Genomic DNA, 21,501 nt, shown 5'->3' on the forward strand with positions numbered 1-21,501 from the left:
GTTTTACTACCTCATTATTCAAGTACTAAAATTATGAAGGGAAATTATTTTATATTAAAACTTAAGTAATTAAAAATAATTATAAATGTCTCAACATAAGCCTCTTTATTAATCTGTTTTAGATGAGCTAACTTAGAACATAGTTTTTTTTAACTTCTTTTATTTTGAAATTATTATAAATTCACAGGAAGGTACAAAGATACTACAGAGTGATCCTGGGTTCTCTTCACCTAAATTCCTCTGATTGTTCCATCTTATATAATTATGGTATAATATCAAAACTAGGAAGTTGAAATGGGTACAACGTGTGTTTATAGTTCTGTGTCATTTTATCTCATGTATAGATTTGTGTAACCACTACTACTATCAAGATATAAAACTATTTCATCACCATAAGGATCTTCTTTATAGTAGTGTTTTTATTTAGGACTATTACTACTGTTTTCCTATATTGTTCATTTTAATTTTTATGTTTTGTACATTTATTATCTTGCTTCCTTTAGTTGGCTTCTGTCCCCTGTCCCCAACCCCTTTGTTATAAGTTACAACCATAGTGTTTGAGATTTGAGATCTGAGTTTCAAAATAATGCAGATGTATTATCTGTGCAAGAAGTATCATTCATGTGGAGAAAAAAAAAATTCAACAATCTCAAAAAAAAAAAAAAAAAAGAAGAAGTATCATTCTTGTGTATCCAAGCAAAGGGCAACAGTTTTACATTTAAATGGTAAAAGTACTGGTTGGTTCTGTAGGACCCTCAGAATCAAAAGGAATGTCCTCCACATCTTGTCTCTGTCTTCTCCAGGACCCATATTTCTTGGCCACTTTCATAATATAGTTTTTGAAAGAGGCCCCCATAAAAACATACAGGACTGGGTTGAGGCAGCTGTGAAAGAGCGCGATGCTCTCTGTGACCTGGATGGCAACATCCATGCGTTTGCTCATGTCACAGTCGGTGATCAGGGAGTAGATGATGTCGATGGCTTGACAGAACTTGACAATGTTGTAAGGCAGCTGAGTGACAATGAAAACGATAACCACTGTGAGCAGGACTTTAAGGGGTCGAGATTTCTTAATGTTTGGCATCTTGATGAGTGTTCTCGCTGTGATAAAGTAACACACCCCCATGATAAGAAAGGGTACCACGAATCCAATGCAGATCTCTAGCATTTGAATTGAGGCTTTCATTGACGTTCCTAAGTTATGGGGGAAAACGGGTGTGCACTTGGTGTTGTCATTTACTGTATAAAAAACCAGCTGGGGTATACTGAGCAAGATGGCAGCTGTCCAGACACAGAAGCAGATGACCCAGCATGGTTTTCCCACTGCTGGCTGCTGAGGGGCTTTCGTTACTGCTGTGTATCTGTCAATGCTGATACAAGCCAGAAACTGCATTCCAGAGACAAAGTTTACTGTGTACAAGGCTGATGTTACTTTACACATCATCTTTCCTAACACCCACCCATGAACTGCATTTACGGCCCAAAAAGGCAGAGTGAACAGAAGGAGTAAATCCGCCACTGCCAAATGCAGGATGTACACATCTGTTTTGGTTCTTTGTTTCTTATAATAGGCATAAACCGCCACTACTATGGAGTTGCCTGCAAGTCCAGTGATGAAAGCAATTGCAAAGAAGGCAGGGAGGAATACTTTTGCGAATTTTCTGACCTCTTCTTTTATACAGATCGCTTCGTACTGACTGTAGTCATGAGTGCCATTCATTTCATTTTCCTCGTAATAGTAATCTGTTGTCTGGTTCTGTTCCAATGCCATTGCTCTGATCTAGATGGTCAAAAGAAAAGAGCATACTCACTTAAATAACATTTAAGAGGAAACATTTCTTATCTAGAAATTTTTCTCATTCTTTTCCTGAGAATAGATTGTCACTGTCATGTATGCGAGCCTGAACCTGTCTCTCTTTGAAACATTCTAATGGGAGTCACATTGGACTATATCCCCAAGAATAGTTGCTTGTCTTGTTTTTTACAAGTCTGTGCACAAGAGCTGAGATTTACACAGGGATGATAAATACTGTCATGGAGGATTTTCTGAATCATTAAATCCTAAATAAAAGCTTTTATGTAAAAAAATAGTTTTTTAAGAGATTTATTTACTTGTTTTTAATCGCCAGAGAGCACATGTGTTCACCTGAGAGAGATAGAGAGGGAGAGAGAAAAAAGAACCCCCAGTAGGACATGGTCATGCTCCAATCCCTTCTCCCTCATCTCTCTGTCCTCTCAGGATTTGGGGCACACGTGCATGCACTCACACTCGGTGTGGTTTTCAAGCTTCAAGAACTGGTATTTGAAATGACTTTTATAACCACTAGGTTATGAGGCCCCCCCAAAATAGTTTGCTTTTTTTTGGTTGGTGTGTTTGTTTGAAAGGTTTTTCCCATAGGGTGCGTGCACTTGCCAGAGAGGAAGGAGACAGAGACAGTGAGAGGGAAAGTGAGAAATCACCCCCCCGCTCCCCAGGGTGGATGATCATGCCACAGTCCCTTCTCCATTCTCCTCCTGGAATTTTGGGCACTCACAGACACAATACCCAGTGTAATTTTCAAGCCAGCAGGTCTAGAACTCATGTGATTGGCCATGTGGGAGTCCAGAGTCTTAACCACTACACCACCTGCTGCCCCCCCAAATAGTTTTTAAAACATGAAAATGTAGTCAGATTTCCACTAAAAAGAATAAAATGTGTTGTAATCTGTATATACATAATTCTGTGAGTGTTACGAGAATATCTACAATAAATAAAATAGAAAACTAAAATAGAGAAATAAATCATTTTATTTATATAAAATAAACTTTTTTTTGATTTTTATGTTTGTTTATAGGTTTAATTTTTGTAAGTTAGATCAATTATCTTAGCATTCATACTAAATTTTACTAGTTCACTTTTATAAAAATCAAACGCTTTTCCCTAGGATCCCTTTAAAATGCGTCAGTGGCTTGCTTACTGTATAGTGTTACCTGGAGGCACCATCATCCCCTAGTCATCCAAACTATAAGCCCCAGTGTCTTGACATCTGTCTTCCCTTCGTAAACTTTGCTCTGCGACAACTCTGCACAAATGGACCATCCTGTTATTCTCCTGGCCAATTGCAGTAACTCCCTAACTGGTGTCCTACTGTCATTATTCCTTGTCACCACCTCTGTGTCCAAAACATTTTTCTTACTGCCACCAGTGTTCTGTCTTGAATTGCCTATCTGTCCCTCCCTTGCTTAGCTCCTCAGCTGGAAGACACAGTGCTTCACCTGGAAGGCAAGTCTGGGCTCGTACTATGACTCCACGGGCTCCCTCTATCAGGTAGTGCCACCTGGCTCCTATCACCTCTCCTTGCTCTGTGCCCATGTTGCTACAGTACTAGAACCGATCTGTCTATAGTAAGCTGGCATGCACCATCTGCATTGCTGCTTGTTCTGTCCCTTTATCTGACATACTAATTAATATTTCCTGTCTCCTCCTTGAAGGGCCAGTTCCTACTCTTCTCGATGTTGCTGTCCCTGAAGACTTTCCTGACCTAGTAGCAATCTCTACATACCTCTTAGAACTGGCCCCATCCTGTGGAAAACATGTGTTTCTCAGACTACCCTGTCCCTAGGCTCTGAGTTCTGACAAAGGGTGACTTGTTTGATTTGTGTTTGTAATTATAGTCTTACTAGTATGCCCAGTGAGCACTTAACTGCTCAGTAAATATTTGTCCAATGGAAGGTTTGACAGCAGAAACAAGGTTCTTACTCTAGATGAATCTCCTGCCCCAACATTAAGTTATTGTACTATATTCACTGTGAGCATTCATTAATATTACGATAAGCTTGCATAGAATTCCTAAGTTTTAAGATGCTTATAACAATTATTTTTAATATTTTTGTGATAGTGTAAAGTTTTGTTTTGCTTGTCCTATAACCTTTTCACCCTTCTTTGGTTACTTTTGCCTTTTAAAGAATTGGAAATAAAAGGCATAGAAAGCAACCATGGATACCAGAGACAGTGTGGGAGGAGGGTGGGAGATAGCAGAGGGTGAGAGAGAGGGAATCAAGGATGGCAAAAAAGCAAAATATACAGGAAACAAGAAATGGACAATTATTTGTTGATGATAACACGTACATCGATGTGCTCAATCGAGCCAATGTGCAGTGTTTCCTGGATGGAAAATCTCATTTTGTATGCTTTAATGATGTGCAGTGAATGAAGGTAAATAAATTTAAAAAACAATTGGAAACATTCTTATAGAATCAATAATGAAATACTCTTTTTTTTTTTTTTCAAAGTTTTGTTATGGGGTATGTGCACAGAGCAAGAAGGAAGGTGTGAAAACACCCCACCCCCAGGAATGTTTCTTCATTCTCTTTTGGGCACACACACACATACCCAGTTTGTTTTTCAAGTTGCTGGCTCCAGGACTCACACCATGCAGTGGACAATGTGTGATCCAACCATCTTAACCACCATGCCACTGACTGGGCTTGCACATGTTTCTTTTCTTTTCTTTTCTTTTCCCCTCAAAATAGTGTGCCAACTTCTGGGACATTTCAGAAGGACATTCTTATTCTTGCTAACTCATTTGGAATGAGTATGGCAAAGTAAAGAAGGCTTCCTGAGGAAAGATCCCACATAGAACTGCTTTCCTTATATGAAAAAACACGAGGTGCTAACAAATTGAAAAAGACTGTGTGTGGCATTAAGATTATTTGAACAGTTCTAATCTGGAAGACTAAAATTCATATTCTTATAAATTAATTATTAACACAATATGAACTTTGTTCTTTCCTTCTCTCTAATCACAAATTTTGAGCCTGATGATAAGAAATAAAATATTAAGGAAGGGTATTTTTAAATAAGAATTATTCTTACTAAAAATTGAGTAAATAAGAGGAGAAATGGAAATCTGCAGAGATGATCCTTCTGGCAGATACATAGAAACACATTTAAATATCTTTTTAATTATTATGAGGAAAAAAAGTTAGTATTTGTAAAGGAAAGAAAAAATGGTATAACAACACTTATATTCTCATTAATAGATTACTCCAAACAAGTAATGGCATTTAAAATGATATTTTTCTTCCTACGTTCAGATTCAGATTTCATTGAGGATAAAGCATACAGCTATTTTCAAATAACATTTTTTTGCACATGTAAACATTTACATTTTTATGCATCAAGACTCCCTCTGTATAGACAAATACAGTCTTTGAGTTAAAAAAAAAAAAATCCTATCCAAGTCAGAATGAGAAAAGAAATACAGAACCAACCTGTTTTAGTCCGCAGAGAGAAGCAGTCTTGAGTGTAGAGGGTAAAATCAAATGATCTCCAGGCTACTTTTGTTTTCGTTTTATACCCCGCCTTTATCTTGCATCCAAGAGGGCTTTCCTGAAATTTAACCTTGTGAGCACTTGGTCTTTTTTTTTTTTTTTTTTTTTTTTTTTATGCATCACCCTCCTGTGAAGTCAAATCTAGGTCCTTACATGTCATTGGCTAAAGTGTGAAAGAATTACATCTTGTTCCAAAACTACAGACCTTTTAAAGTCTCTGCTTAGCCAAAAGGAACAAGAAAGTGCCTGCAGCTGAGCAACTGTTAGCCCAAAGGAAAATCCACAGAGTTCATCCTAGGCAGCCCAGGAGCACTTGGAGATAGCATCTAGAGAAACACTCTATAAAGTTGTTTTGTCTAGGAAAGGAAAAAATTATTTTAACACAGAAAATTGTAACATCAAAGGCTAAGTTATGAGTGATCATCATGCATTTTCAGTAGAACTTAATGCCACATGATTCAATATTTTACCTAAACTATTAGATTTCTCTTGGCTTCACTGTACCGTTTCACTATCCTTGACCCAGAGTGGGCCTTTTCCATGGCCTTAAAATCTCTTGGGTTTTTTTGTACCTTTTTCTTCAAAGGCCAGAAAACAAAACTTCAAAATCCTGCTGTCTGAGGAGGCTGTTTACTTTTCCCATGCTTCCAAACAAATGTGAATTAGAGAAAGAAATGTATGCAGCTTTGGTGAGTGTGGTCTGCTTGAGCTTGCCTCTCCTCACATTTGCATGGCAGTTACCTCATTTATTTTCTCATGCAAGGCTAGGTTCAGTCTCCAGCTGCAGAAGTTATTTCAGACCCATGCCGGTTTATTCTCAGGCAATTGTTCTGACCTTATTGATTCGCAGAAAAGAGGCAGCAGCTTATTAGGGGCTTCATTTTTCTTGTTTCCTCAATGGGTGTTGGAAGATGGTCAGCTTCTTTTTCCAGTTATCCACCAATTTTTGAGGAAGAATTATTTGCAAGCAGCAGAACCAGCTCACTAAAAAGTGCCTAGAATTATAGCATTTGCCATTTCCCATTGTGTAAATATTTCTACAGTTTCAAGCTACCAATATAGCTTGAACACAAACTTGCAAGAGATGAGCACAATTCTGAGCAGACTAGCATTTTCCCAGAAGCAGCATCTCTCCTACTTACCATGGCTGATCATTCCTCTACTCTCTTGCTTTCTAAAGGACACTGCTCTTAACGTGATATTTGCCCTGCCTAGACTATTTGGTCCCCCCCCCTTTTTTAATTTTTAATTTTAATTTGACATTTAATCACATGTCTATGTAGTGTACAGTATTGCTTTTTCCAGTATGAATACCATGCATATCAGTCAAGACAAAGACATTACTGCATATATTATTATCAACAAATAGCTTTTCATTTTTTGGTCAGATAAATGTACTTTTTTTTCCTTGCCCTGTCCCCACCCCTGTATTACCTCTATCTTTACTATCTGTAGTATCTACAGTTGCCCTCCCTGCTACTATACCTTGCAAACATTCAGTTTCTGCCATAGAGCACAATTGGTATACATTGAGTGGGGACATACAAAGTCTATCTTTCATAGTCTGACTTGCTTCATTAAGCATTAAGTCTTCCATATTCATCCACTTTGTGTCAAATGTCAGGGTCTCATTGTTTCTTATGGCTGAGTAGTATTCCATAGAATAGATATGCCACATTTTGTCAATCCAGTCATCTATTTTTGGACATTTGGGTTGATTCCATATCCTAGCAATTGCAAATAATGCTCCAATAAATATGGATGTACAAGTGGATTTTCCGAATGGGTTTTTTTCTGTACTTCGGGTAAATACCTAATAGTGGAATTACTGGGTCGTATGGTAGTTCTATTTGTATGTCTCTGAGAATCCACATATCATTCTCCAAAGCAGTTATACTAATTTACCTTCCCACCAACAGTGTAGGAGAGTTCCCTATCACCACAGCCTCACCAGCACTTATCATTACTTAGTTAATTTTAGCCGATCTGACTGGGGTTAAGTGGTATCTCATTGTGGTTTTCATTTGCATTTCCCTTATGATAAGTACTGCTGAACATATTTTCATATGCTTTGGGTCTATTATGTCTTCTTTGGTGAATTGTCTGTTCGGCTCCTTTTCCTGTCTTTTAATTGGATTTATTATTTTTTGTGGGTAAGCGCCTTGAGTTCATCATATATTCTGGTTATCAGTCCCTTATCTGAGGCATAGTTTGCAAATATATTCTTCCACCCAAAGGGTTATCTTCTCACTCTACTTACTGTTTCTTTTGCTGTGCAGAAGCTTCTCAGCCTAATATAGTCCCATTTGTCTATTTTTGAGACTATTTCCTGTGTATTGGAGGTCCTCTTTAAATACTTCAGGATCTCCGAGGGTTTTTCCTATGTTTTTCACCAGTATTGTTATAGTTTGAGGTTTTATGTTTAGATCCTCAATCCATTTTGAGTTAATTTTGTGAGTGTTAAGAGATAAGGATCTAATGTCATTCTTCTGCAGGTGGATATCCAATTCTTTCAGCACCATTTGCTGAAGAGATTTCCTTTTTCCTCTGGATTATCTTGTGCCCTTAGTCAAAGATCTGTCTGTTTTGGAGTTTATTTGGGGGTTCCCAGTTTGGTTCCATTGATCTACCTGTCTGTTTTTGTGCCAATACCATGATGTTGTAACTTTGTTGTATGTTTTGAGTTTGGGAAGTGAGATGCCTCCTACTTTATTCCCCTTGTACAGTATTGCTTTGGTGATATGGGACCTTTTATGATTCCAGAAAAATTGCGATTGTTTTTCCTATTTCTGTGAGGAATAGCTCTTGTAGTTTGATTGGATTGCATTGAATTTGGAGGTTAATTTGGGTAGGATTGGGTAAGATTGACATCTTGATTATATTAATTCTTCCAATCCAGGAACATGGGATGTTTCTCCACTTTTTTTTATAATTTTTTCTTTTTCTAGTGTTTCGTAGTTTTCCTTGTAGAGATCTTTGGTGTCTTTAGTAAGGTTTTTTCCTGTATATCTTACTGGTTTTGTGGTTATTGTAAATAGGATTTCTTTCTTCAATTCTGTCTCAGTTTAACCATTGTTGATGCATAAAATGCTGTAGGTTTTTGTATGTTGCTTTTGTATCTTGCCACTTTACTAAACTCACTTATCACTTCTAGGAGTTTTTTTGTGTATTCTTTCAGATTTCCTATGTATAGCAATATATCATCTGCAAATAGAGATCATTTCACTTCTTCTTGTCCTATTTGGATGCCTTTTATCTGGTTCTCTTGTTTCATTGCTTTGGCTAGAACTTCCAGTAATATTTTAAAAAGGGTTGGAGAAAGTGGGCAGCCTTGTCTTGTTCCAGCAGTTAGTGGAAAAGTTTTCAGCTTTTCTCCACTCAATATGATGTTAACTATGAATTTTTCAAAGATGACTTTTTATTAGGTTGAGGAATGTCCCTCGTAATACTATTTTGCTGAGAGTCTTAATCATGAAGGAATATTGTATTTTATTGAATGCTTTTTCTGCATCAGTTGATATGATCATATAGTTTTAACCTTTCCTTTTGTTAATGTGATATATACCAATTACTGTTTTGCATATGTTGAACCATCCTTGCATCTGTGGAATATATCTTAGTTGGTCATGATGTATAATTTTTTAAATATATTGTTGAATATGATTTGCTAGTATCTTGTTGAGAATTTTTGTATCTATATTCATCAGAGATATGGGCCTGAAGTTTTCTTTTTTTGTCATATCCTTGTCTGGTTTTGGAATTAAGATGATGGCGGCTTCATAAAAGGCATTTAGGAGTGTTGCTTCCTTTTGAATTTTTAGAAATTTGGGATTAGTTCTTCATTAAAAGCTTTGTGGAATTTAATCATAAAGCTATTGGGACCTGGGCTCTTTGTTGAAAGGCTATCTATTACTGATTTAATCTCATTGATTATTATGGGTCCATTCAAACTTTCTATTTCTTTCTAGTTCTGTCTCGGTAAGTTATATATCTAGAAATTTGTCTTTCTCATCCAGATTTTCTTGTTTGTTGTTATATAGTTGCTCATAGTTTTTACCAATGATATTTTAGATTTCTGTCAAATCCATTCTAATAACTTCTGTTTCCTTGCTGATTTGGGTTATCTGGTTCATTTATCTGTTCTTGATTAACTAGCTAATGGTGTGTCAATTTTGTTTATCTTCTCAAAGAATCAACTTTTGGTTTCATTTATTTTCTGCATATTTCTTTTATTCTCTATTTCATTTATTTCTGCTCAACTATTTATTCTTTTCTCTTGGAATTTGTTATTGTTATTGTTGTTGTTTTTCCAGTTCTCTGAGTTGTGTTGTTAGGTTGTTTATTTGCCACCTTTCTGTTTTTGTGTGTGGGCACTAATTGCTATGATCTTCCCTCTTATGACTGCTTTTGCTGTGTCCTGTAGGTTATAAACATTTGTTTGTTCTTTATCATTGCTTTCTATGAAACTTCTGATTTCAGTCTTAAAAGTTTTTTTTTCCTATAATTGTGAAGTCATTCAGAAGTAGATTGTTTAGTTTCCATGTGCTCTTGAATTTTCAAGGGCTCTTTCTGTAGTTAATTTCAAGTTTGATTCCATCGTGGTCAGAAAAGATGTTAGGTACAGTTTCTATACCTTTAAATTTGTAAAGGTTTGTTTCATGCCCTATCATGTGGTTGTTCTTGGAAAATGTTCCTTGTGGGGGTGAGAAAAATGTATCTTTTGTGTTAGTTGGGTGAAATTCTTTGTAGATGTCTGTCAAGTCTGTTTCATGTATGGTATCATTTAGATATTGTATCTGTTTTGTTTATTTTTTGTCTAGATGATTTGTCTAGAGGGGACAATCGGGTGTTGAGATCACCTACAACTGTCTCTGCCTTGGGATCTAACAGTTTCTCTTTGATGTATTCAGGTGCTCCAGTGTTGGGTGCACAGGTATTTACAAGTGTTTTATCTTCTTGGTGAGCAAGTCTTTTTAGTACTATATAATGACCTTCTTTGTCTCTTCTTACATCTTTCATCTTATATTCTATTTTGTCTGATACCAATATTGCTACTTCAGCCTTTGGTTTCCATTTACGTGGAATGAATGTCTTTTTCCAGCCCTTCACTTTCAATCTATTTATATCCTTATCAGTGAGGTGTGTTTCTTGTAAGCAGCATATAGATGATTTCTGCTTTTGTATACATTCAGCCAGTCTTTGTCTTTTAATGGGAGAATTTAATCCATTAATATTCAGTGTTATTATTGATATTTGCAGACTTAGCCCTGTCATTTCATTAGCCATTTTCTCAGTTGTTTTTTGTCCTCCTATTTCTGTTTTTCTCTCTTTAGTTATCCTGATACAGCTCGCCCCTCAGTACTTCCTGTAGAGCTGGTCCATTGTTGGTGAGTTCTTTCAGTTTTTCGTTATCTGAGAATAGTTTTATTTGTTCTCCCCATTTGAAGGACAATCTTGCTGGAAGTTTTTTTCTTTTAATGTTTTGAATACATTTTCCCATTCTTCCCTTGACTGCATTATTTCAGTTGACAGGCCTGACATTAGCCTAATGTAGGGATAACCTTTATAAATAACTTGACTTTTCTCCCTTGCCATTTTTAGAATATTATCTTTGTCTTTAATTTTTACTAATCTGACTATGATGTGCCTGAGGGAGGGTCTTTTTGCATTGATTCTATTTGGGGTCCTTTTTATTTTTTGGGTTTGGATTTCTCTGTGTTTCTCTTTTTTTTTTTTTTTTTGAGAGGTTTTTCGCTATAGGGTGTGTGTGCTCGCCAGACAGGCAGAGAGAGACATAGAGACAGAAAGCGAGAAATCACCCCCCAGGGGAGATGGTCATGCTGCAATCCCTTCTCCTCCATTCTCCTCTCGGGATCTTGGGCACGCACGCACATGCGCCCGGCGTGAGTTTTAAGCCACCGGGTCCGGGATGCGAACCACGGTCGGCTACGTGGGAGTCCAGCGACATAGCCATTACGCTAACTGCTGGTTCCCTTTATGTTTCTCTGTATGTGAAAATTTTTCAGATAATATTTCATGAAAGAGGTTTTCTATGCCTTTAGCAGATTCTTTACTTTCAGGAATACCCATTATATGGATAATTGGACATTTCATGGTATCTAGAATTTCCCATTTGTTGTCCTCTCATTTTTACTTTTTTTTTTCTTTTTGTTTATGGAGAGGTTTTTGCTATAGGGCGCGTGCACTCGCCAGAAAGACAGAGAGACAGAAAGTGAGAAATCACCCCCTATGGATAGCCATGCTGCAATCCCTTCTCCTCCATTCTCCTCTTGGGATCTTGGGCATGCATGCACATGTGCCTGGCATGAGTTTAAGCCACTGGGTCTGGGACTCAAACCGCGATCGACTACATGGGAGTCCGGCGACATAGCCATTACTCTAACTGCTGATCCCCTTTTTTTGTGCTTCATTCTGTGTTGGAGACTTTGTCTTAAAGGTCAGAAATTCTTTCTTCTGCATTGTACAATCTGCTGTTAATGCTTTCAAGGGAGATTTTAATTTCTTGTATTGTAGTCCTCATTTCCAGAAGTTCTGTTTGATTCTTTTTTTAGGGTGTCTATTTGTTTATGAAATTTCTCTTTCATTTCCTGAAATGATTTTATCATTTCCTGGAACTGTTTGTGTTTTCTCTTGCATCTCACTGAGTTTTGTCACTGTGAATATTCGGAATTCTGACATTTCTGTGTATTTCTCTATGCTATCCATTGTTGGTGAGGGGCTACTCTGCTCACCTGGGGAAGAGTTAGCCCTTTGTTTTCCCATGTGTCTTTGACATGTATGCTGGGTTTTGGTCATCTGATGCAGTATTCCCATTTTTCTTTTAATTGGAGTAGTTCTGTAGTATTATGCCGGGGACCAGCCTCGGCATGGGCGGGTTATCTCGACGGAGGCAGCGAAGGTGAACAGAAGACAGAGGCCTCGATGCTTTCTCATGCACGTCCTATGCCAGACACCCCTCAAAGATCGCTTTCTGAGGAGTGACAACTGCTAGGAATCATCGTGCCTTTTTATTGAAAGTGTGATACATGCAAGTAAATGGGTGAGGGGCAGTAAAAGATTTACTCTAAGGAACAGGGTATACAAAGCATGGAAGCAATAATTATAAAACATGCTGTTTGTCTTGTTAGCTCAGGTAAAGTCAATCACAGTTCTCAGGATGAGGAAGTCCATTTGTCTGCTGTATCTTCTTCTTAGATCTTGATTACTGGGAAGAGTCTTTTGAAGAGGGGGCTTGCAGGATGTTTGATAACTTCAGTCCCGGGCCAGGGCGATAAGTTGCTGGTTACAACGACCTAGATGGAAATCTTGTCTTGCTAAGTAAAGACACAGTTAATATATGGACTATCTATACATTACAACAATAGAGGGTGAGTCTATGATCTTATATGGGAAAGGAAGATGATCTTGTAGCTCAGGAGACAACACAGGATGTTTTATTAGCAGTTTTTCATAGTCAACAGCACATAGATGAGAAACTCTTTGTAGTTGAAAGCTACCTGTTGCTTTAGATAAGAACTCCCAGCTAAAATGGTTAATCTTTCTGTGGAGCCCTCAGCTTTGTTTATTCTGTTGTCCCATCCAGGCTTTTTCCTCTAATAAATCTGTGGGTTCCTGCATTTTGTTTGTTGAGTCTTGTCAATTAGTGAGTTCTTTTGTTTTATCTCTGAGTCTCTGTTATGTGGTGAATGTGCTGACTTTGCTAGTGTGAGTTAACTTTGGCCTGTAGCTTTAACAAGGGGTATGTAAGTAAAACTAACCTTAAACTAACTCAGTCTACATATGCTTCTAATGCTAATTTGGTTTATACTAACTTAATCTATATGTTAATTCAACCGCTGGCCTTGTCTTGCGGTTTCTTCCCAGCCAGGCCATGGGAGACAGCCTCTTTACCAGTTTGTGTTGTCTGCATGGCCCCATCAGTATTAGAATGGGAAATTTTGCCCTATTGGAGGGCTGTGTCTCCCTGGTCAGAACAGTTATGGCTAACTTCGGGTGCTTGACCCTCTACCAGACTTTCAGCTCTTGATGTGGTAGCAAGCTAAGGAGATAGAACTTAGTGAAGAGGATCAAGTCACACAATGTGTGGAGTGGGTTGGTATATCAAAAGTTCTAAAGTTACTCCCAGGCCCTAAGGTTCCACTCATAAGAGGAGAACTGCCTAGAGCAGACCAGGCTCAAGACTCCCAGCTGGCTGAGTGAGCCCAGGCTGCCAGAGTGGTAGGCAATGGAGGACAAAAGTTCCAAAGTTACTCCCAGGCCCCTTAGTGTAGACTCAACAGAGGAGGCCTCCCCAGATCAGACTCAAGTCTCTTGGCAATGGTATGAGCGGACAAGGTGACAGAGTCTCTTTCCTCTACTCTTACCTCTTCTTTTTATTTTTTTCCTTTTAAAAACAAAGTCCAGGGACCAGCAGATGGTGTAATGGCTACGTTGCTGCGCTCCCATGTAGTCAACTATGATTCGAGTCCTGGACCTGGTTGTTTAAACTCCTGCTGGGTGTGTGTGTGTGCGTGCCCAAGGTCTTGAGAGGAGAATGGAGGAGAAGGGACTGCAGCATGGCCAACCCCCCTGGGGGGTGATTTCTCGCTTTCTGCCTCTCTGTCTCTCTGGTGAGCACATGCACCCTATAACAAAAACCTCACCAAAAAAATAGAAAGTCTTTCCCCTTTTTATGTTTGAATTTATTTGTTCCATGGGCAAGAGAGACAGAGTGAAAGACAGACAGACAGCACCCCAACAGAGCCTTGACATTGCAGTCCACCCCAGCCTTCAGCCAGCCCTGAATCATGGGCAAACTTGTGCCTGCTGTACTAAGGGAGTTCTCCAGACTTGAACTGTGGGAGCCTTCCCATAAGAGATTGCCTTGTAGAGCTTTATGTTTTACCACTGTGCCACCATCTGACCCCTTCTTATTCTTTGTTAACTGTTTATCAGGGAGAAAGAAAAAGAATGAACAGTGCTCTACTCGGTTCTCACAGGGGCCTATAAGATCCCATGAGGTTTGCCTCCATCCCTCATCATCTCTCTTGTTTCATACAACTTAGCCATTTGCCTATCTGTTCTGCTATACCAATCTCTCCTCCCTTCCTTCCAGCCTTCCTTCTTTCTTTCTTTAATTCTAGAGTGTGCATGTGTGTGCATTAGTGAGAGAGAATTCCCCAGTGGGGCCTTCTTACAACACAGTCCTTTTCTTCCAGTTCTCCATCCCATAAAGACTCTAGGCACACCTGTGTGCCCCTGGCATGTTTTTCAAACCACCGGGACTGGGGCTTGAATCCTAGTTAGTCACATGGAATCCAGGTTTCTCTGTGCAACACTTAACTACTATGTTATAGGGCCTTCCCTTTTTGCTGCTTTAGAACAGTCCTGATCAGGGCTTTCGTTCTGGTTCTCCTGCCTGCTTGGACTATGCTTTCTCTGAGTATTTTCAAGGCTCACTCCTGCATGTCTTCCACACCTTTGCTCCTTCATCACTTGCTCACAGAGGAAATGCCTGACTACTCTATTTAAAATATCCCTCACTTACCTGTAATCCCAATCTGCCTTGCCCAGGATACTGATCATTTTCTAACATACCATGTCATTTCTATTGTTTTTTGTCTATTGTCTCCCACTCTGTGTTAGTATATAGCTTTATCAGGCCCAGCTATGGTGGTGCAGAGAGTAGGGCACCACTGATACTGGAGCCTATGAGAAGGCCTGGGGTTAAGATTCTAGGTTGAGCTGAACACCTGAGGTGCACCTGTGGGCGCCAGTGATCCTGCAGGCTGGAGGGTGGAGGTGCAGATCACAGAGTAGTGGAGGTAGAGATGGCAGTGTGGTGATGCCTATCAAGAATTGGTTGACTAGTCAGTCTGTCGTTTTCTCTCACAAATAAGTACACTTAAAAAGAATATAAGCTTGGGACCAGCAGTTAGCATAATGGCTATGTCGCTGGACTCCCACGCAGTCAACCACGGTTCGAGTCCCAGACCCAGTGGCTTAAACTCATGCCGGGCACGTGTGCGTGCGTACCCAAGATCCTGAGAGGAGAATGGAGGAGAAGGGATTGCAATGTGGCCATCCCCCCTGGGGGGTGATTTCTCGCTTTCTGTCTCTGCCTTTCTCTGTCTTTCTGGTGAGCACATGCGCCTTATAGCAAAAACCTCTCTGAAAAAAATTAAAAAAAAAGAATATAAGCCTCATCAGGACAGAAACTGTTCAGTATTGGATCCCAAGTGTCTAGAATAGTGCCTGTCACATAATAAGTGCTTAATAATTACTCTTTTTTTTTTTAAGAGAGATTTTTGCTTTAGGGCCAGTGTACTTGCTAGAGAGACAGAGGCAAAAAGCGAGAAAGCACACCTCAAGGGGCAAGGGGGATGACAACACTGCAGTTTCCTCTCCTCCATTCTCCTCCCAGGATCGTGGACATCCATGCACACACGCTCAGTGTGAGTTTCGAGCCGCCAGGTCCAGAACCTGAACCGCGTTTGGCGATATGGGAGTCCAGCGATGTAACCCTTATGCTATCTGCTGGTCCCAATGAATATTGGAATTAATAAAAATTCCTACTGCTCCGTTTTCGTTATTATCTCATTTCACGTGCTCTTGATGCTGTACTTCGTTAGTGACTGGCATATGGCAGCCTCCGTAATGATGTCCTAGTCTCTCTGATCTATCTGTATTCTACGCAGTACTGACTTAGGGCCTTCGCGTGTGAGGATACTGCTCTCTGGAATGCTCCTCTCATTCTACTTGTGATTTCTCACACCCGTTTAGGTGTCAGATTCAGGTATGGCTGAAACATTAATTAATCCAGAAAGCTTTCATAACTTTTCTAGATCAGATAATACATACCTATTCTTTACCCCCACAGTACCATCTAACTCTATCGTCAGTAAAACTTTCTCACTTCCTTTGCTATCTCGTACTGTGTTGTAACTTTAACATTTACCTTGTGCCTTACTCATGGTACCAGCTTATTGAATATTTTAGTACATGAAGCAATCAATCAATGCTTAAGTAACTTATCTTCCACAGACATATAAGTTTAGCAATGAAGCAGGAATTTTGAATTCAGATCTTCAATCTTGGGTGATTTCCACATCGTTGTACTATGTCTTTGTTATTCTATGATGTAAGGGTTGTCAGGAAAGTCATGACATGTTTTTGCATAGTAAAACATACAAAAATATGTCATGACTTTCCTGACTACCTAATATTATCTAGTGTAGACTCTTGATATAGTTTATTAGATATTTTGAATTGTTGATCGCTTTTCTTTGTTTTCTTTTTTTTGAGAGTGTTTTTTTGCTATAGGGCGCGTGCGCTCGCCAGACAGACAGAGAGAGACATAGAGACAGAAAGCGAGAAATCACCCCCCAGGGGGGATGGTCACGCCGCAATCCCTTCTCCTCCATTCTCCTCTCGGGATCTTGGGCACGCACGCACACGCGCCCGGCATGAGTTTTAAGCCACCGGATCCAGGACGTGAACCGCGGTCGACTACGTGGGAGTCCAGCGACATAGCCATTACGCTAACTGCTGGTTCCCGATCCCTTTTCTTTGTTTACCTCACCCTGAATAAGCACATGCTTTCTTGTAAATAGGATTCCCTTTTTGCCAATCAGTTCTAATGCTATAATCTCTTTCCATCTTTTGAATTGCACATAATTTCTGCTAACGCAAACAAATCCTCAGCCCTTGGGGAGTGAAGTATTTCAGTACTAAGCTCTTTCTGGTAGCATACCTCTGTATGAATCATGGATAAACTAGTTCACAAGATGCTCTTCCTTGTATTTTCCTTCTCTCCAGTCAGAACTGATGGTAATAAGGGAAATTTGACAAAATATGAAAGGTAATCACTTAGTCTAGAGGCTAAGCACCACTTATCATAGGCAACTTTCCACAGTACTCAGCCGGTGTCTCTTTATTGCCTTTTTTCTGTACCCTTCTTTCACTTCTTATATCCTTAGGAACTGAGTCTCTATGATTTTTATTTGCTGCTCAACATAACTAATATCCCACTCTTAGCTGAGATAACATGGTAATGTCCCTTGTGATTGCAGAATATCTCTCTGCATACCGTTTCCCATCTTCCTCAGACAGTGTCACTTTGCTCAATGACTGATGTTTGAGAAGCAATCTCACTAAACTACATACTGTATTACAACTGAAAATATTATTGACATATGCATTGTTTAGATAATCTTATAGTTTAGTGTCCATATTATATATTAAATTCATATTGTATATGAAGTTTTTACTCAGCATGATTTTCAAGCCACCAGGTCTGGGACTCTAACTGCATAGTGGTGTTAAGGTGTTGGATTCCTGTGTGGCCAACTATGGTTTAAACATTAGAGCCAGTGACTCGAAACTCATACTGGGCATGTGTGTGTGTTCCCAAAATCCCAGGAAGAGAATGGAGGAGAAGGGACTGTGGCATGGCCATCTCCCCGGAGGGGTGATTTTTTACTTTCCCTCTCACTGTCTCTCTGTCCCTCTGATAAACACACGCACACTATGGCAAAAATCTTAAAAACAAATAAATAATTGTCAAAAGGCATGTATACCTCATAAAGAGAGAGAAAAAGAGAAATAGCAGGGGGAAGAGCATCCCCACAATGGGATATGATCATGCCATAATCTCCTGTTCTCCATTTTTCCATTCTGTTGGGATTTGAGGTACACACTTGCACCTCAAGCTGCGGGAGACAAGACTTGAATCTCAGTTGGCCATGTGAGAGCCCGTTCTCTCAACCACTATGCCATGGGGCTAGCCCATTAATGATCTAATGATCTTTTTAGTACATAAATAATAATTTGTTATATGTATTATCATAATTTGCCTTACTATTCTCCTGTTATAGGACTTTCAGATTATTTCCAGTATTTTGTTATTATCTTTGTATTGTAGAATACTGAACTTAATCTAGTCTTACTAAGGAATACTGGAGAGTGTGACTAACCATTTATAACTATCTCTCTTTCTTACACAAAAGATAGCATTCATACTATTCACACTAAATAATAAAACTGGATCTCTCTGGTTTTTTTTTTTTGGCAGGGGGAGAAGTTTTTGTTATAGGGCGTGTGCACTTGCCAAAAAGGAAAAGAGAGACAAAAAGCGAGAAATCACCCCCCAGGGGGGATGGCCATACTGCAATTCCTTCTCTTCCATTCTCCTCTTGGGATCTTGGGCGCGCACTCCAATGCACCCGGTATGAGTTTTTAGCCACTGGGTCTGGGACTTGAACTACATGGGAGTCCAGTGACATAGCCATTACGCCAACTGCTGGTCCCCAAACTGGATCTCTTTTATATCAGTGCATACAATGCTTTCGTGTTATTTTGTTTTTAAGACTTCCATAATGTGGATGTACCACAATATAATTAAAGTCTCCTTTTTCTTTATTTGGAGAGGTTTTTTGCTATAGGGCGTGTGTGCTCGCCAGACAGACAGAGAGAGACATAGAGACAGAAGGCGAGAAATCACCCCCCAGGGGGGATGGTCACGCCACAATCCCTTCTCCTCTATTCTCCTCTCGGGGTCCTGGGCACGCACGCACACGCGCCCGACATGAGTTTTAAGCCACCGGGTCCAGGATGCGAACCGTGGTCGACTACGTGGGAGTCCAGCGACATAGCCATTACACTAACTTCTGGTTCCATAATTAAAGTCTCCTATGGCAAACATTGGTTTATGCCCATTTCTTAGCAAATGTAGATACTATACTACTGCAGTGGAAAATATTGTGCAGCTGTTACTTCATAATGAAGAGACTAAATGAATCTGTAGTTTTTTTGGATAGTGCCAAGTTTTACTCCATAGGGATGGTATTATTTTGTACCCATCAAGAGTAAACAGAAGTACCTAATTCCCTAAAACCTTGAGAACAGTATCCCCTACCCTGCCCTTGCCAACTACATGTGAAATGCTGCATTATAAACTGCTATTGAGTATTTTCTTTGCCTGTTAATAGTAAAAATAGTGGGCAGGTTCCATGGGTAGCATTTAAGGCAGTTGAATCTCATGTAACTGACTATATGGTTCGAGTCCTGGACCCAGCAGCTTGGAAAACATACCAAGCATGTGTATAAGTGTGACCAAAACCCCAAAAGGAAGGAGATATGGAGGAGAAGAAACTGTGGCATTATCGTTCCATGGGGAAAGCTTTCTCCTCTCTCTCTGTTTCTCTCTGGTGAACACACATACCCTCTAGAGAGAAAAAAGAGAGAGAGAGAGAGATAAAATAGCATTTCATTATTGTCTTAGTTTGCATTCATCTAATTAGTGGTAAAATTAAATGCCTAAAATAAAATCTCTTGGGCCAGCAATGTATAGGTTAAAGCAATGGATCCTAAATGGCCGACTGCTGTTTGAGTTCCAGACCCAGGGGCCTGAAAACCATGCCGGGCGAATGTGCGGGTGTGCCAAAATGCCAAGAGGAGACTGGAGAAGAAGGGATTGTGACATGGCCATTCTCCTTGGGGAATTGATTTTTCACTTTCTCTCTCTCTCTCTCTGCCCCTGTCTCTGTCTGGAAAGAGCATATGCCCTATAGCAAAACAAAACAACTATTCTTATTTTTATTTTGTGCAGTTTTATTATTTGTTTATCTTTGCACTGATTTTAAAGTACCTTTTTTTTTGTATTTTAGTGATATAAGTATAACATTGATTCTGTCATAAATATAGACTTTTTCTTTTCTTTTAGTCTTTTGCTACAGGGTGTGTATGCTAGCCAGGGAGAGACAGAGAGAGAGAGAGAGAGAGAGAGGAGAAATGAGAAATTATCCTCCATGGGGATAGCCACACCACATTCCTTCTCCATTCTCCTCTTGGGATTTTGGGGACACATAGACACACGTGCTTAGCTTGATTGTCAAGCCACCATGTCTTGGACTCAAACTGCATAGTAGTTTATGTGGAATCTAGCCACCTTAACCTCCATACCACCTATGGCCTCATTAATTTTTTTCTTATACAACAGTTTTATACAGACAAACCAATTATCTTTTTCTTTTAATTTCATTGGTCATTTTTAAGATTCCTTCCCATTCAAAGATTAATAAGCATTAGATTCTTTTCTTTTAGCTTTTCATTGCCTGTTCAAAGTTTTTAAAAACCTCAACTATGATCTAATTTAATTTTATTTTGATCAAAGAATATTTTATTATATCAACAGTAATAGCAGCAACATGTAAAATTTATCACATACTCATTATAAACCTTCCTAGGGTAGATTCTGTGCATTTCTTATTTTTTTAATGTTTTTGCACAATTTAATAAATAGTCTCTTGATGACTGCAGACATGTAAGACTGGTAGTATTCAGAAAAATCACTGTCATGGTAGTTTTCCAGATTGGGTTATCATTTTCAACAATTACATGGAGTTGCTTATATGAAACTGCTATCAAACCAGTAAGCCAGCATTTATGCATCCATTATTTTCAAGATTGCTTGTAACTTGGGCATATTTCCCCAAATAACTTTGCCTCCTTGTATCACGAGCCCCAACCCACTCATGTTCACCTCAATAACAGGACCTTTGTGATAACATCCAATGTTGTATATAGTGGAAGTGGGATTCTTCTTTACACCAAGTATCAGCAGGTGAAAGATGCTTTCAGTTTAGGATGGGTCACGTGGGCCTTCTTAAAATGTAAGGTTTTTGACCTAATGAATCTTTCATATTTAGATAGTTTTCTAGTAAAGCTATCTCTAACAAAGCAGACTTTTATAACCATCCTCTTCCATGCCTCCTCTTTCTCTTTTCTGTTAGAATAACTTTTAATACTTCTGTTTCTCTTGGGCTCAAACGGGGTAGAGGGACTTCTCATTTTCCCACTTCCTCTTTCCATTTTTGTTTAATCATACTGGAAAGTACTTTATTTCAGGATGGTCCTTCTCTGTCCAGCACATGGGACATACTTCTCCTTGTGAAGTCTTTTCATAGCTCTTTCCTTTGGTGTTCCTCTTTTCATGCATATTGATAGTCTTTTTAATTTGTATTTTCTCATCATGGTGCTATTTATTGTGGTGCTTAGCCATCAGACCAGTCATCTTTTTTGCCTTCTTTGAACATTCATGAGCCTATCACTTTCCTTCTTTCTCTTTTTCTCATGGTAATCCAAATGATAACCATAGCGTTTATGATGTAATTCATATTCATTTTGTGG

At 39.1% G+C, this 21,501-nt stretch overlaps 2 protein-coding genes across 2 annotated transcripts in view; one reads left to right on the forward strand and one right to left on the reverse strand.

The window, feature by feature from the left end:
* Window positions 1–21,501, forward strand: part of ACAD11 (acyl-CoA dehydrogenase family member 11) — a 130,236-nt gene that overhangs the window by 55,164 nt on the left and 53,571 nt on the right. The gene's annotated exons all lie outside the window — the stretch shown is intronic.
* On the reverse strand, window positions 698–5,347 carry ACKR4 (atypical chemokine receptor 4). Its single transcript, XM_006165545.2, has 2 exons — window positions 5,254–5,347; window positions 698–1,780 (listed from the first exon to the last, which is right to left on the reverse strand). The coding sequence occupies exon 2, from the start codon at window positions 1,769–1,771 to the stop codon at window positions 719–721; it is 1,053 nt and encodes a 350-aa protein (XP_006165607.1). The 5' UTR covers window positions 1,772–1,780; window positions 5,254–5,347; the 3' UTR covers window positions 698–718.

The sequence above is a fragment of the Tupaia chinensis genome, unplaced genomic scaffold (assembly GCF_000334495.1).
Source record: "Tupaia chinensis unplaced genomic scaffold, TupChi_1.0 Scaffold143952_1, whole genome shotgun sequence".
Classification (NCBI taxonomy): Eukaryota; Metazoa; Chordata; class Mammalia; order Scandentia; family Tupaiidae; genus Tupaia; species Tupaia belangeri.